Source organism: Bactrocera neohumeralis, unplaced genomic scaffold (genome assembly GCF_024586455.1).
Source record: "Bactrocera neohumeralis isolate Rockhampton unplaced genomic scaffold, APGP_CSIRO_Bneo_wtdbg2-racon-allhic-juicebox.fasta_v2 cluster11, whole genome shotgun sequence".
Taxonomy (NCBI): Eukaryota; Metazoa; Arthropoda; class Insecta; order Diptera; family Tephritidae; genus Bactrocera; species Bactrocera neohumeralis.
Window position 1 is genome coordinate 22759024 of NW_026089624.1, and position 13966 is coordinate 22772989.

At 42.5% G+C, this 13966-nt stretch overlaps 1 protein-coding gene across 1 annotated transcript; it reads right to left on the minus strand.

Annotated features, from left to right (window-relative positions):
• Window positions 1-4405: 4405 nt before the first annotated feature.
• On the minus strand, window positions 4406-5224 carry LOC126766055 (uncharacterized). The gene has a single exon (XM_050483756.1). The coding sequence runs from the start codon at window positions 5222-5224 to the stop codon at window positions 4406-4408; it is 819 nt and encodes a 272-aa protein (XP_050339713.1).
• Between the last annotated feature and the right edge of the window lie 8742 nt (window positions 5225-13966).

A 13966-nucleotide genomic window follows, 5' to 3' on the forward strand; every position in this document is an offset into this window, starting at 1 on the left:
CACAACAACGGCAAGGCATTTCTGCGATGTAGCCAGGGACAGCCCGCAGGTGGCCATAGATGGGAAATTCCTCCCTCGGGCTGTGACAGAGAGATGGGTGGAGATCGACGTCAGATTGTCGAGTATGGTGCTAAGCTATGTACTCGACAAACCTGCGGGTCCCCACCCGGAGTTTGGCTCCTCTGAGACCCTCAGGGGCTACAGGGTCATCAAATGCGCGCGACCAGGCCTCGCCAGATTTCCTGACGGGCAGTTGCCGGCTTTAAATTAGCAACGTCGGGGGCCTCCAATTGAGGCTTATACCCGCCAGGGACATCCCAAAGAGGCCTCGTGCTCGCATTTGGTTACCCCCACTAGAGGAGCCAGACGAAAAACTCCTGCGGTGCATTAAGCTGCAGAACAAATCTATACCAGGTATAGATGAGTGGCAGCTAATCAAGGAGGAAAAACCTAATAAAGCAAGTAAGCCAATACTAGTGGCCATTTGCGATGAGTCCATTGAGGCTCTGAAGAAGACTGACTACAAAATCAGCTTCGGAATCCGCAAGGCCAGACTAAAAATCTTCCAAGGCGATAAAGCGGCTGACAAAGACGACAGAAGAAAGGTCGACGACGCCAGCAGTTACTGGGCGAATGTGGGCATCGAAGAAACCGAGATGCCCAATAACAACCTTAGATGTACAGATAAACCCGCAGCACTCGAAGAGTGCTACAGCAAATCTGACAACCCTCGTGAACGAGAGGGGCATCGACATCAGCCTAGTACAGGAGCCCTGGGTCAATGATGATTCCATTAAAGGGCTAAACAGCAGCAACTATAACCTGTTTTACACACGGAACAGAGGTAAACCTAGCACAGCAGATATCACAGTGGTAAAGGTGAAACAGAAGGAAAAGCCCTTCTTTTCTTGTCGACCCTGCCGGCACGGCGAGACTACCACCGGCCCCGCTCGGCAAGACTAGTAGAGGAGAACAGGAGGGATGATGTCCTAATAATGGGAGGAAGTGCTTGACCTCACGCTATCAACAGACACAGACAGTCTCGTTGTGGATAACTGGAGGGTATCCGATGAGCCTTCCATGTCGGATCACTGCTGGATACTTTTCAGCATCCGCGAGAAGTACAGTGCGCCTCTCACATATCGGAACCCTATAAGAACGGCATAGGAAAATTTACCAGTATAGCAACAAATGGAGAAAAGGAGAGATTGAGTTGTGACGGGTTTTTACAGAAGAAAGCATAAACTCAAAGCTGCAGTGTTTGATGCCTTGCCTTTTCAAAAAACGAATGTAAGTGCAAAGCGACGATACGATTAAAGGCAACATCAGGATAGCATACGGTTGCCTTTCAAAAAAAGTAGTAGATCATGGTGTTGCCAGTAGTACTCCCCTCCTAGTGAGTCGTTGGAGGTGTGATGAAAGCTGGCTTCAAGCGGTCCAGCGCACACCGAAAAACTTTGGTTTTGCCTGCATTAACCTCAACTATGAAATATTTCGGTGTGCGCTGGACGACCTTGTATGGACCTCGGTACGGTGGTGACAACGATGGTTTAACAGAATCATCTCGAATGAAGACGTGCTCGCATGTCTTGAGGCCACTGTGAACAAATGGTGTCTTTGTAGTGTGCCAGGCTGTATCTACAGGGCGAATATCCTGCATAATGCGCCGTAACTCTCGCACGGTTTCTGATTCGTTGGCTGGTCCACGCTGCTCGATGAAGAAGTCCGAAGGAAGTCGTAGCGGTGTACCATACACCAGCTCTGCGGGCGTACAGCCAATGTCGACTTTGAAGGCAGAGCGAAGACCTAGCAGGATAAGCGGCAGATATGTTGTCCATTGGTCTACCTTGTGGCAGAGTATGGCAGATTTAAGTGTTCGATGCCATCGTTCTACAAGTCCGTTACCTTGTGGGTGGTACGGAGTTGTCCTCAAGTGCGACACGCCGAGCCATTGGAGTAGCTGCTGAAACAGGGCGCTCTCAAATTGTCGGCCGAGGTCCGACGTAATATCCGAAGGCACTCCAAAGCGTGCGATCCAGCCGTTTAACAAAGCCTTAGCCACGATCGGTGCTGTCATGTTCGGAACAGGGAATGCCTCTGGCCATCGGGTAAAGCGGTCGATCACAGTTAGGCAGTACCTGTTGCCCTCCGACAGTGGAAACGGTCCAACGATGTCGATGTGCAAGTGTCCAAAACGTTGGTTGGGCATGCTTCGACGTTGCAGAATACTCGAATTGTGTCGGATGACCTTGTTTCGCTGACATTGTAAGCAAGTTTTTGCATAAGCCCTGCTGTCACGTTGAATTCCTGGCCACACAAATCGCTCCACCATGAGCCTGACGGTGGCTCGTGTGCCAGGGTGTGATAGGTTGTGCGTAGATTGCAGAAACACTTGACGAAATTTCGATGTTACAAAGGGACGAAATCGACCTGTAGACACATCACAAACCACTTTCTTGATGCTGAAAGGTAATGGAAAACTTTTAAGTTTCAGTGAATGATGAACTTTACCGGATAAGTATGACTGCAATTCGTTATCTTTTTGTTGATCATCCGCAAGTGCATCGTAATTGATAGTAGCAGCCGTGATTGACTGTATCCGCGAAAGTAAATCGGCTGCGACATTCTCTTCCCCTTTAACATGCCGAATATCAGTTGTGATTTGAGAAATGAAGTCCAACTGTCTGACTTGGCGATCTGATGCTTTGTGTAACTGCTGACGAAACGCGAAAGTAAGCGGCTTGTGGTCGGTATACACATGGCAGAGTCGACCTTCCACCATGTAACGAAAGTAGCGCATAGCCAAGTAGATAGCGGTGAGTTCGCGATCGTAGGTACTGTAGCGTGTTTCGGCTGGAGAGAATTTGCGCGAAAAAAATCCAAGAGGTTGGAGGTCCCCGTTGACTACTTGATTTAAAACTGCCCCAGCTGCGAAGTCGGATGCGTCTACCCAAAGCGACAGCTCTGCGTTGGGTAGAGGGTGTGCTAGAACAGCGCAGTTCGCAAGTTGGCTTTTGCAGGCCTCAAAATGGCGTACGGCGTCTTCTGTCCAAATGAGGTTGCGATTATCGTTTTTCTTGTTGCCGGGCACCATCGCAAAAAGAGAGCTTTGATGCTGTAACGCATTGGGCAAAAATCTGCGGTAGAAGTTAAGTGTGGCGAGAAAGCGTTTAAGCTCCTTTGCTACAGTAGGTAGCTTAAAGTGTGTTATCGCTTCGACGCGGCTGCGGAGCGGGCTTATACCATCCTTGGTGATCGAATGACCAAGGAACTCCAATTCCGTAACGCCAAACTGTGATTTTGAAACATTAATCTTTAATTTGTAATTTTGTAATCGACGAAACGCCATTCGGAGATGTTCCTGGTGCTCTTCAGTTGATTTGGATGCGATACAAACGTCGTCTAAATACGTAAATGCGAAGTCCAATCCTCTAAACACCTCATTGATTAGTCGCTGAAAGGTTTGTGCGGCGTTCCGCAAACCGAAGGTCATATGGGTAAATTCAAATAACCCGAAGGGTGTCGTAATTGCTGTTTTACAGATGTCATCAGGGTGTATTGGCACCTGGTGGAAGGCTTTTTGCAGATCAATTTTAGAAAAGATTGTCTTACCTGCTAAAACCGTTGAGAAATCTTGCAGAAATGGTAGCGGATAGCGGTCTGGAATGGTGACAGCGTTTAATGCCCTATAGTCGCCGCAGGGTCTCCATGATCCGTCAGCTTTCCGAACGAGGTGGAGCGGGCTCGCCCAGCTGCTTTTTGAAGGGCGACAAATGCCGAGGTTGATTAGTAATTCGAACTCGGCGCGTGCAGCGGCGAGCTTCTCCGGTGATAGACGTCGTGGCCTGGCAGAAACAGGTTGACCGGTGGTAGTGATTTGATGAACTATGGAAGCGTTTGTTCGACTGCCTGGCGCTGGTGGACACGTGAGTTCTAAAAATTCCTTCAGAATACCTGAGAATTTTTGCGAAGCGTTGATTGTTGAGATTTTCGAAAATTGGCCTTGCGTTATTATACACGGTGATTTAAGCGATGTTGTGCGATCGACAAGACGCTGGCCTTGCAAATCGACAATCAAGCCATAGTACCCAAGAAAATCGGCACCAAGAATGGCTTGCGATACGTCTGCGACAATAAAATTCCAGAGGAATTCCCTCCGCAGGTTAAGATTAAGTTTAAGCATGACTTCACCGTAACTGGATACGGTGGAGCCATTCGCGGCAAACAGGAGTGTTGATGATGGGTGAGCATGAGCTAATTTGGTTGACTTGGGTATGACAGAGACATCTGCACCTGAGTCTATGAGAAATTTCATTTTTGCTGATGTATCGTAGATGCAGAGTCGATAGCTCCTTTGTATATCAGGGTATTTGCCGAGCCCTGATATTGGATTAGCTCCGCCCACCTACTCGACGTTTTGAGGCGGCGACTGTGTGAATGTACACGGCTGTCGACACTTTGTGGCATTTGCCCCGAATTTCGTATGGTACCAGCACAAGCACGGTACACTGAGCGTGCCTCTTCTGCTGCGTGAGGCACTTGAAGATCTAGAGCGCTGTTGTGTGCGGCTATTGCGCATGAATTGATTGACTTGCTTTGTTAAAGCGGCGACTTCAGCTCGAAGATTCGACCACTCATCTGGAAACGACGGTTCGGTGCTAACCTCGCAAATCTGGTTACCAACTTTCATCTCTAAGCACTCTGAGATGGAATCCGCGATTTTTATCTTCTCACCGATAGGAGCGTTTGTCGCGATAATGGCCGCCTGAGCGTACGGCGGTAAACGACTAACCCACAGATCGTGCAGAATGCTCTCGCTGAGTGCGGGTCCAGCAGTGCGTCGCATCTCGTGGTACAACTCGCTGGGTCTACGATCGCCCAGCGGTAGCTCCTTTAAGACCCGTTGGAGGCGGCGCTGCTGGCTTTCGGTGAAAATATCAATAATTTTCCGCCGAATATACCCGTATTTATCCGTAAGAGGCGTGTCGTCGATAATAGTGCGCATTTCAATTAGTTTTGCCGGAGGCACACTTGCTAACACAATGTTAAATTTCACTGAATCGTCAAAAACTCGCGAGGCTTCAAACCAGAAACCTAGCGAATAAAAATATGCCTCGATGTTATCCTCTGACATCGAGGGCAGCGGAAGTCTGGGCGAAACGTTTTGGGTTGAAATATGCTCGACACCGCTGCTTCCACCTGAAACGGCCATGCTATCATTCATCATGTCACTGGAATCCGGGAAATCGATGATCTAAGCTGCACCGTTCACGCCTTTGCACGTGCACGTGATGAAAAAGGAAGATGGCACAGGATCGCGATCGCGTTGAGCACTGGAGTACTGGATGAACTAAGGCGTTGACTCCTTCAGGTGATGGATTACGTTGAACACCGGATTAATCTGGGCGCTGAATTACCTCTGGTGCTAGATCACGTCGGGGTCACCAATTAAAGGCTTTTACAATGTAGTGATCCTTACTCGTTGACGGGTTTTTACAGAAAAAAGCATAAACTCAAAGCTGAAGTGTTTGATGCCTTGCCTTTTCAAAAACGAATGTAAGTGCAAAGCGACGATACGATTAAAGGCAACATCAGGATAGCATACGGTTGCCTTCTAAAAGTAGTAGATCATGGTGTTGCCACATAAATCTACTCCGCTAACAGTTTTGAAAAAGAGAAAGTCTCTTCCTTGGTGGAACAGTGAACTTAAGAGTCTGAGAACACAACTAAGGAAAACTTTCAATGAGAGTTTTAGAACCAAAATCTGGCAGCCATATAAAGACATTATGAAAGAATACAAAAAAGCAGTCAGGAAAGCTAAAAAGGACTCATGGCAATCTTTCTGCACATCGATAGAAAGTTGCAGAGAAACCGCTAGGCTGAGTAAAATGCTATCCAAAGATCATATTAATACTGCCTACATTAGGGCTGAGGGAAGTGATTGGACCTCCTCGGCAAAAAGAGTCCTGGAGGTACTAATCACAACGCACTTCCCGGGAGTCAGCAAAACCTTCAACGAGGGTTCAACCAGAACCACCGCTGAATGCAGCTGACTATCGAAGCCAAATAGTAGACAAAAGTAAAATCAAATATGCCATAAACAGTTTTGCATCATTTAAAGCGGCAGGTCCTGACGGGATTATGCCCATAACGCTGCAAAAACTAGTAGAACCAATGGTTCTAAGGCTTGAAAATATATACAAGGCTAGCATTCAACTACCTTACATCCCAAGAAGTTGGAAAAGGAGTAAAGTTGTGTTCCTTCCAAAACCAGGCAGAAGAACACACGAGAATGCCAAGGATTTTAGACCTATAAGCCTTACCTCCTGTATGCTGAAGGTACTAGAAAGGCTAATAGATCTACACGTAAGAGCAATAATGGCGGAGAAGTTATCGAAGTCCCAACATGCTTACATGAAGGGCCGATCAACCGAAACCGCCCTTCACGAGCTGATAAGTGTAATCGAAAAATCACTACACCACAAACAATACACCATGGCTGCATTTCTAGACATAGAGGGCGCCTTCAACAACATAGAAGTAAATGCGATAATTAATTCTCTGGCACATGGTGGCATAGACGACACTGTGTGCAGATGGATACTATCGATGCTTGAGAATAGGAAGATTATAGCTTCAAACGGCGCTGCAACACAAACAAGCTATGTGAGTAGAGGAACGCCTCAAGGGGGGTCCTCTCTCCGATTCTTTGGGTTGCAGCGCTGAACGAAATACTACTCCAACTAAACGGTGAAGGAGTGAAAGCAGTGGCGTATGCAGACGATATAGTGTTGTTGGTTTCAGGCATGTTTCCTTCAACAGTCAGCGAGATTATGGAAAGAGCACTAGGTAGGTTAAACCTATGGGCTAAAAACAATGGTCTAGGAGTTAACCCGAACAAAACAGAACTGATGCTATTCACTAGCAGAACCAAAATACCTCAGTTTCAACTTCCGGTACTAAACGGTACAACACTCACTCTATCCCCCACAGCTAAATACTTGGGGGTGGAGATTGACACCAAACTGTCCTGGACAATAAATATAGAAAAAAGAATAAACAAAGCATACATGGCCTACTATACTTGTAAGAAAATCGTCAACAAGAATTGGGGCCTTAAACCAAGTATAATCATGTGGATGTATACGGCTGTCATAAGACCTATACTTACATATGGAGCTCTGGTATGGTGGCCAGCGCTAAACAAACAATACAATATTAGAAAATTAAATGGAATACAAAGAGCAGCATGTGCGGGTGTTACGGGTGCAATCAGGTCATGTCCGACTGATGCGCTCAATGTGATCCTGCATCAACTACCAATGGACATTTTTATTCACAAAACAGCAGCTATTGCGGCGATAAGAATAAAAGAATTGGGAGGTTGGAAACAGCTGAACTACGTACATAGTGTAATTCTAAACAAGTTCACTATTAACAAATCAGACTACATTCTCCCAAAGCTGCATTTCAGTAGACACTTCCAGGTGAGGATACCATCTAGACGAGAATGGAGAAGAGGTTCAATAGTAGAGGAAGATACCACCTCAGTCTATACCGACGGGTCCAAAATGGATTGCGGAGTGGGCACGGGGGTATTCTCCGCTGATCTAGGCATATCTCTCTCTATACGTCTACCGAACTCGGCTAGCATCTTCCAAGCAGAAGTACTAGGCATAGAAAAAGCCTGCGAGGTTCTATTAGAAAACCACGGAAATATACATAAAGCAACTATATTTACGGACAGCCAGGCGGCCCTCCTGGCTTTGTCTTCACCCATGCCAAATTCCAGTATAGTTCACAGCTGCAAGAGAGCACTAAGCTCAATAAAAGACAAGCTCCAGCTAAACTTGATCTGGGTTCCCGGACACAGGAACTTTTTCGGTAACGAAAAAGCAGACGAGTTGGCAAAGGCAGGAGCTTTCCTCAATGAATCCGAGGCGGAGCTAATACCAAGCCCGCTAGGATCGATAAAAGGAGAGATCAATAGACAATTTCAGCAAATTGCAAACAACAGGTGGAAAAACATTACAAAATGCGTCATAACTAAACAATTATGGCCAACATATGACAGGCAAAGAACAAATGATTTATTAAATAGGTCAAGAAAAAGTATTCACAGAATAACAGCTACCACAACAGGGCACTGGCCATTTGGGGAACATGCGTCCAAAATGGGATTGCCCTACAACTATATCTGCCGTGGCTGCGGAGTAGCAGGGAACAAAGAAACAATTTTCCACTTTCTCTGCGAATGCCCAGCTCTAGCACAGATCCGACACAAAACACTCGGAATCCACCAAGCACCAAACCTTGAATGGATTTCCACCAAAAGCATATCGGACATAAGTAGTTTCATCGAAACCTCAAAATGGTTTGAGAGAGAAGGTGAAACGTAATAGCAGATACAGGTGGTTCTACGAATAGTGTATCAAAATGGCACATCAAGTGCTAATTGAGCCCGATAGGGCTGCACTCCTACCTACCTACCTACCTACATCTCCCCGAGCATACTTTTGCCTACAAGCGTCTTTTCGCGACGATGGCAAAAGCTAAAAATCATAAATTGAACAACTTTCTGATGTTTCTTCACAGAAAGAAGTGATAAAAGTGGCAACATAGCTGTTGTCGATGTATAATATTTGCCTGTTGAAAGTGCGTTTGCGTTTTGATTGAAATTGTTCTTGCTGTAAGATTTACTACATTTGGCTGCCATATTGACTCGTGACGCCGCTGATGCTATTTCAGACATTTGTTGTTTTTGTAGAACAATATTTGTAATTTTTGCGGATGACATATGTACATGTGAACGCATATAAGTATGTATGTTGTGTGGGAATGTCATCCGCACATATTTACATATGTACGCATATAAGTATGTATGATGCCATTTCAAACGATTGTTGTTTTTGTGAAGCAATGTTTGTAGTTTTTGGGGGTGACATATTTGCATGTGTACGCACATGTATACAAGTATGTAGGTTTGTGTATGTGTTATTTGTGTACTAATCCCTGCCAACCACGGCTACCCGCTTGAGACAAATATTCCAATACAACTACACATTTTTTCTCTATACACTAACACCAACGCACATTTTAGGGTTATTTTTTGTTTACCTAAATGCGATGAAAAAAAGATTCTTTCATCTCTTGATTTATTTGAATGAGTGCGAAGGAGAAAACATTATTGTCAATAGTGATAAAAGAAAATCCCAAAAAGGGTAATAAAAAAACGATTGAAAGACGCATGTCATTCGTGATCGTACTATCGTAAAGGAGGCTCGTACAACAAGAAGGTAAGTGAATGATTTTTTTTAGATAATTTGCAAATAATTACTTCATTTGTTTTCATAGCATTGGAACTAGCAGCTGCAGCAAATTTAAATTGTTAAGTAAGTATGTGAGAAAAAGTGTGTGTTGTTTGAAATTGGATTGCGCAGTTCAACATAATACGCAAAAATAATTACATATGTACATAAGTATGTATTTTATGCGTTTAAGGCGGCCTGCACAATCCAATATAATATGTGAAAACAAATGTTTGCCTTATATTTTAAATAATCAGATAATATTATTCTTTTATTTCAGATATTATTATGATTTTTATTTAATTATTCTTTCTTTTCAGATTTTATCACTATTTTTATTTAATTAATCTTGCCTTTCAGAGTAAATTCTATTTGTATTTAATATATTTTATTCTTTCAGATAATATTAATCTTTTTTTCAGATATTATTATCATTTTATACAATTAATCTTTCTTCAATGTAATTATTATTTATTTTCAGGTATTAATAATCTTTATTTTATTTTCAGGTATTTGTCTTTTATAATATTTTTCCACTCTTTTATTTTCAAGTTTTAAAAATTCTTTTCTTTATTTAATCTTTTTTGAGATATTAAGTATTTTTTAAATTAAATATATTTTTATTTATATAAGTTGTAAAAAAAATTTTGTAAACATATAAAAAAAAAGAAATGTGCTGTCGTGGGACATCAGGTAGGAACGAAGTTTCTTCGGATAATGTAGAATCGATACAATTTGCAAAAAAAATTGTGATTAATTTTATGTAGGTTGTCCTGATTTTTCTCTCAAATTTCGCTGATTAGTTTTTATTTAAGTACAGATAAGTATTAAGAAAACTCTACTGTCGTCCTACTGCCGTCGGCAAATATAGGAAATATTCAAGTTAGCGGGAACGACAACTGTCGACCTGCAGTCGTGTAGTCGTGCAGCTGTCAAAATAACAGTGTCCTTAAGAACGTCTGTATTTTAATATTTGACAGATGTAGTTTGCAGTCTGTCGCGCTCTATGTGTTCCGCACTTCACTCAAAACTAATTTGCATACACAATAACGTTACAGATTTTCATCCCTAATTATTTTGCAAAACCTAAAGGTAGGCTATAACTGGCGATCTTACAGTCTTTTTCTTACGGGTTATTTCCTCAAAGCCTGCGCCAAAAAATCTGCAACAATTCAACTCCCCATAAACGTACTTAGTGCAAGCACAATTCTCAAGTGGTGAACACGATGACTGCGACAGCATGGCCGGCATGTACACAAGACAACACAGCTGTCCATTTTGCAGGTACACAATGTCGTTGTGACCATACTAATACCTTTCACTTCAATGAAATTTTAATATTTTGTTCAAAGTGAGATTTTTTATGCAAAAAATAAGTAAAAAATTGGTAAATATTTTTTTGTTTTAAATTATCAATTGTTATTACAAATGATTTAATAGAGCTATAATAGAGCTATTTTATGCTCAAGTTTGTTAGAGCTGTGAATAATTTTGCATTTTAAATATTACTGCCATCACCACTCTACCTCCTCTTTCTATCTTCGATTCTACTGTCAACTCTACTGTCGTCCTACTGCCGTTGGCAAATATAGAAAATATTCAAGTTAGCGGGAACGACAACTGTCGGCCTGCAGTCGTGTAGTCGTGCAGCTGTCAAAATAACAGTGTCCATAAGAACGTCTGTATTTTAATATTTGACAGATGTAGTTTGCAGTCTGTCGCACTCTATGTGTTCCGCACTTCACTTAAAACTAATTTGCATACACAATAATGTTACATATTTTCATGCCTAATTATTTTGCAATACCTAAAGGTAGGCTATAACTAGCGATCTTACAGTCTTTTTCTTACGGGTTATTTCTTAAGGGTTATTCCTTACGGGTTATTTCTTACGGGTTTTTTCTTACGGTTTTACTATCACTTTTTTTCAGTTAAGTCCCGCAGCAAAATTCCTATCTTCTCCAAGCCTGCCGTAAGGAACTTCGTTCCAATAAAATAAAATAAAAATTTTGAAAATTAAAAAGTTTAGTTTGAAATTTTAAGAAATTTTAAAAGTAGGAATCAAAAAATGCAACCCTGCATCAGCTATTTAAAAAGAGAAAATGCAACCCTGCATCAGCCGTCGATTGGGGATATTAGAGCAGGACAGACATACTTTTTTATATGACACTGCTGAATGAGCGCAACAAAGATGTCTGATCACATGTATACGTACGTGAGTAGGTAAAATATCTGCCAAGCTTAAGAAACATTCTATATGTTTACCACCACGTTTACCACCATGTTACCCGTTAATTATCTGGTGTTTTACCCGCTCATGGTTGGCAGGGATGTCATACGCACATATTTATGTATGTATATATGAGCAGCTCGCACATGTTAAAATTTAAATGTATTCAATTGTTCATGTATTCATTAATATGCACAAAAAGAATTCATACGAATACACATGTTTGCATATCTTATACATAAAAATGAAACCGTTTTCGTTGTCACGGCATCACGCGTGAATGGCTGAACCGATTTGGCTCATTGTTTTTTTGTTGTATTTGTTATTATTAGGAGAAGGTTCTTATGTAAGAAAAAATTACGAAAGTTGCCGGAAAACCCCTAAAAACAGCCCTTTTCTTTTTCCCATACAAACGTTTTATTTTGTATATACATACATACATATGTACATATGTAAGTAAAAATGATTGCGGAACGACGGCGGAACCAATCTTCATGAAATCAGAAGTTGTTCGCTGTGGATCTGGAAAGGGTTAGATATAAAACGAAAAGTGACTTTTCATACAATCCGTTTTTGTTTTGTTTTTCAATATTTTGTTCTGTAAATTATTTGAATCTTTCAATTTCGGTCGCTTGCTTTTTTATTCCGGCTATTTAAAAGAAAAATTATTGAAAATTGTTCAGTGAAGACTTTATGTGTGTTTCAAACGAAGTGATCAATTACAGATTGAAATTTGTTACGAGGCAACGAAGACTAATATCGGTCGGCGTTCTTTTTGCCATCAACGTATCAACATGAACTACATACATGAGGATTCGATGACATATGTGTGGAATTATGGATCGCTGTCAATCAGCAAGCGATCATCACGATAATACAGCAAGATTTTTCAAACAACAGCTACGATATTTGATGGACTTTATCTTGAAGCCAACGTATGTATATATTTTTTTTCTTTTTCGTTGGAGTGTTTTTTTACGTGGCGGGTCCCAAACCCAGCGCAAAACCCTATGTAAGGGATGTTTCGCCTTCGAACGGATGTTCTTAGGCTTCCCAGAGGATACTTGGTCAAAGACCGGAAGTAGTGAGCTGCTTGAGCCATGTGTAAAAGAATCGTTTCTGGCCACTCCCAAGTGAATGGCGATCAGAGAAATTTCCTCACTTGCGTGAACTTCTACACATGACTCCATCCTAAGTGTGCTATGCCCAGTCCATAAAAAAGGAGACCCCACAATCTGCGCCAATTAACGTGGGATTAGCCTCCTCAACATCGCATATAAGGTTCTATCGAGCGTATTGTGTGAAAGATTAAAGCCCACCGTCAACAAACTGATTGGACCTTATCAGTGTGGCTTCAGACCTGGAAAATCAACAACCGACCAGATATTCACCATGCGCCAAATCTTGGAAAAAACCCGTGAAAGAAGAATCGACACACACCACCTCTTCGTCGATTTCAAAGCTGCTTTCGACAGCACGAAAAGGAGCTGCCTTTATGCTGCGATGTCTGAATTTGGTAATACGGCTGTGTAAACTGACGTTGAGTAACACCCAAAGCGTCAGGATCGGGAAGGACCTCTCCGAGCCGTTCGACACCAAACGAGGTTTCAGACAAGGCGACTCCCTATCGTGCGACTTCTTCAACCTGCTTCTGGAGAAAATAGTTCGAGATTTATGGCTTTGCGTATTGGCCACGACGAATATCGCATTCGATGGAACGATGAGCTGTACGAGATATACGACGACATTGACATAGTTCAGCGAATTAAAAGACAGCGGCTACGCTGGCTACCTCATGTTGTCCGGATGGATGAAAACACTCCAGCTCTGAAAGTATTCGACGCAGTTCCCGCCGGGGGAAGCAGAGGAAGAGGAAGACCTCCACTCCGTTGGAAGGACCAAGTGGAGAAGAACCTGGCTTCGCTTGGAATATCCAATTGGCGACACGTAGCGAAATGAAGAAACGACTGGCGCGCTGTTGTTAACTCGGCTATAATCGCGTAAGCGGTGTCTACGCCAATTAAGAAGAAGAAGAAGTATAGAATTTTTATGGCATACACATAATTATGTATGCATATTATTTCTTTGGCACATTTGTCTGCATGTTTGCGAAAGCAAATGCGAGCCACATACATATGTACATGCATTCATAATAACAGGTGTCGCTCGCATCTTTCACATGGCCGAAACTCACGCTATTGTAAATCGACCACAGCTATGTTGCCACTTTTCTCACTTCTTTCTTAGAACAAACACCAGAAATATGTTCAATTTATGATTTTTAGCTTTTGCCATCGTCGCGAAAAGACGCTTGTAGGCAAAGGCATGCTCGGGGAGATGTTACGGCGACTGTTTTTATGAATGAAGCGAGGTCGCTTGTGGAATATGCGCCTACGTTTATGAATGAAATCGTTTTTGCTGTAAAATT

What these genes read in the sequence shown, in the direction of transcription:
- LOC126766055 (XM_050483756.1), bottom strand. Translation starts at nt 5,224, where the DNA reads ATGAATGATAGCATGGCCGTTTCAGGTGGAAGCAGCGGTGTCGAGCAT.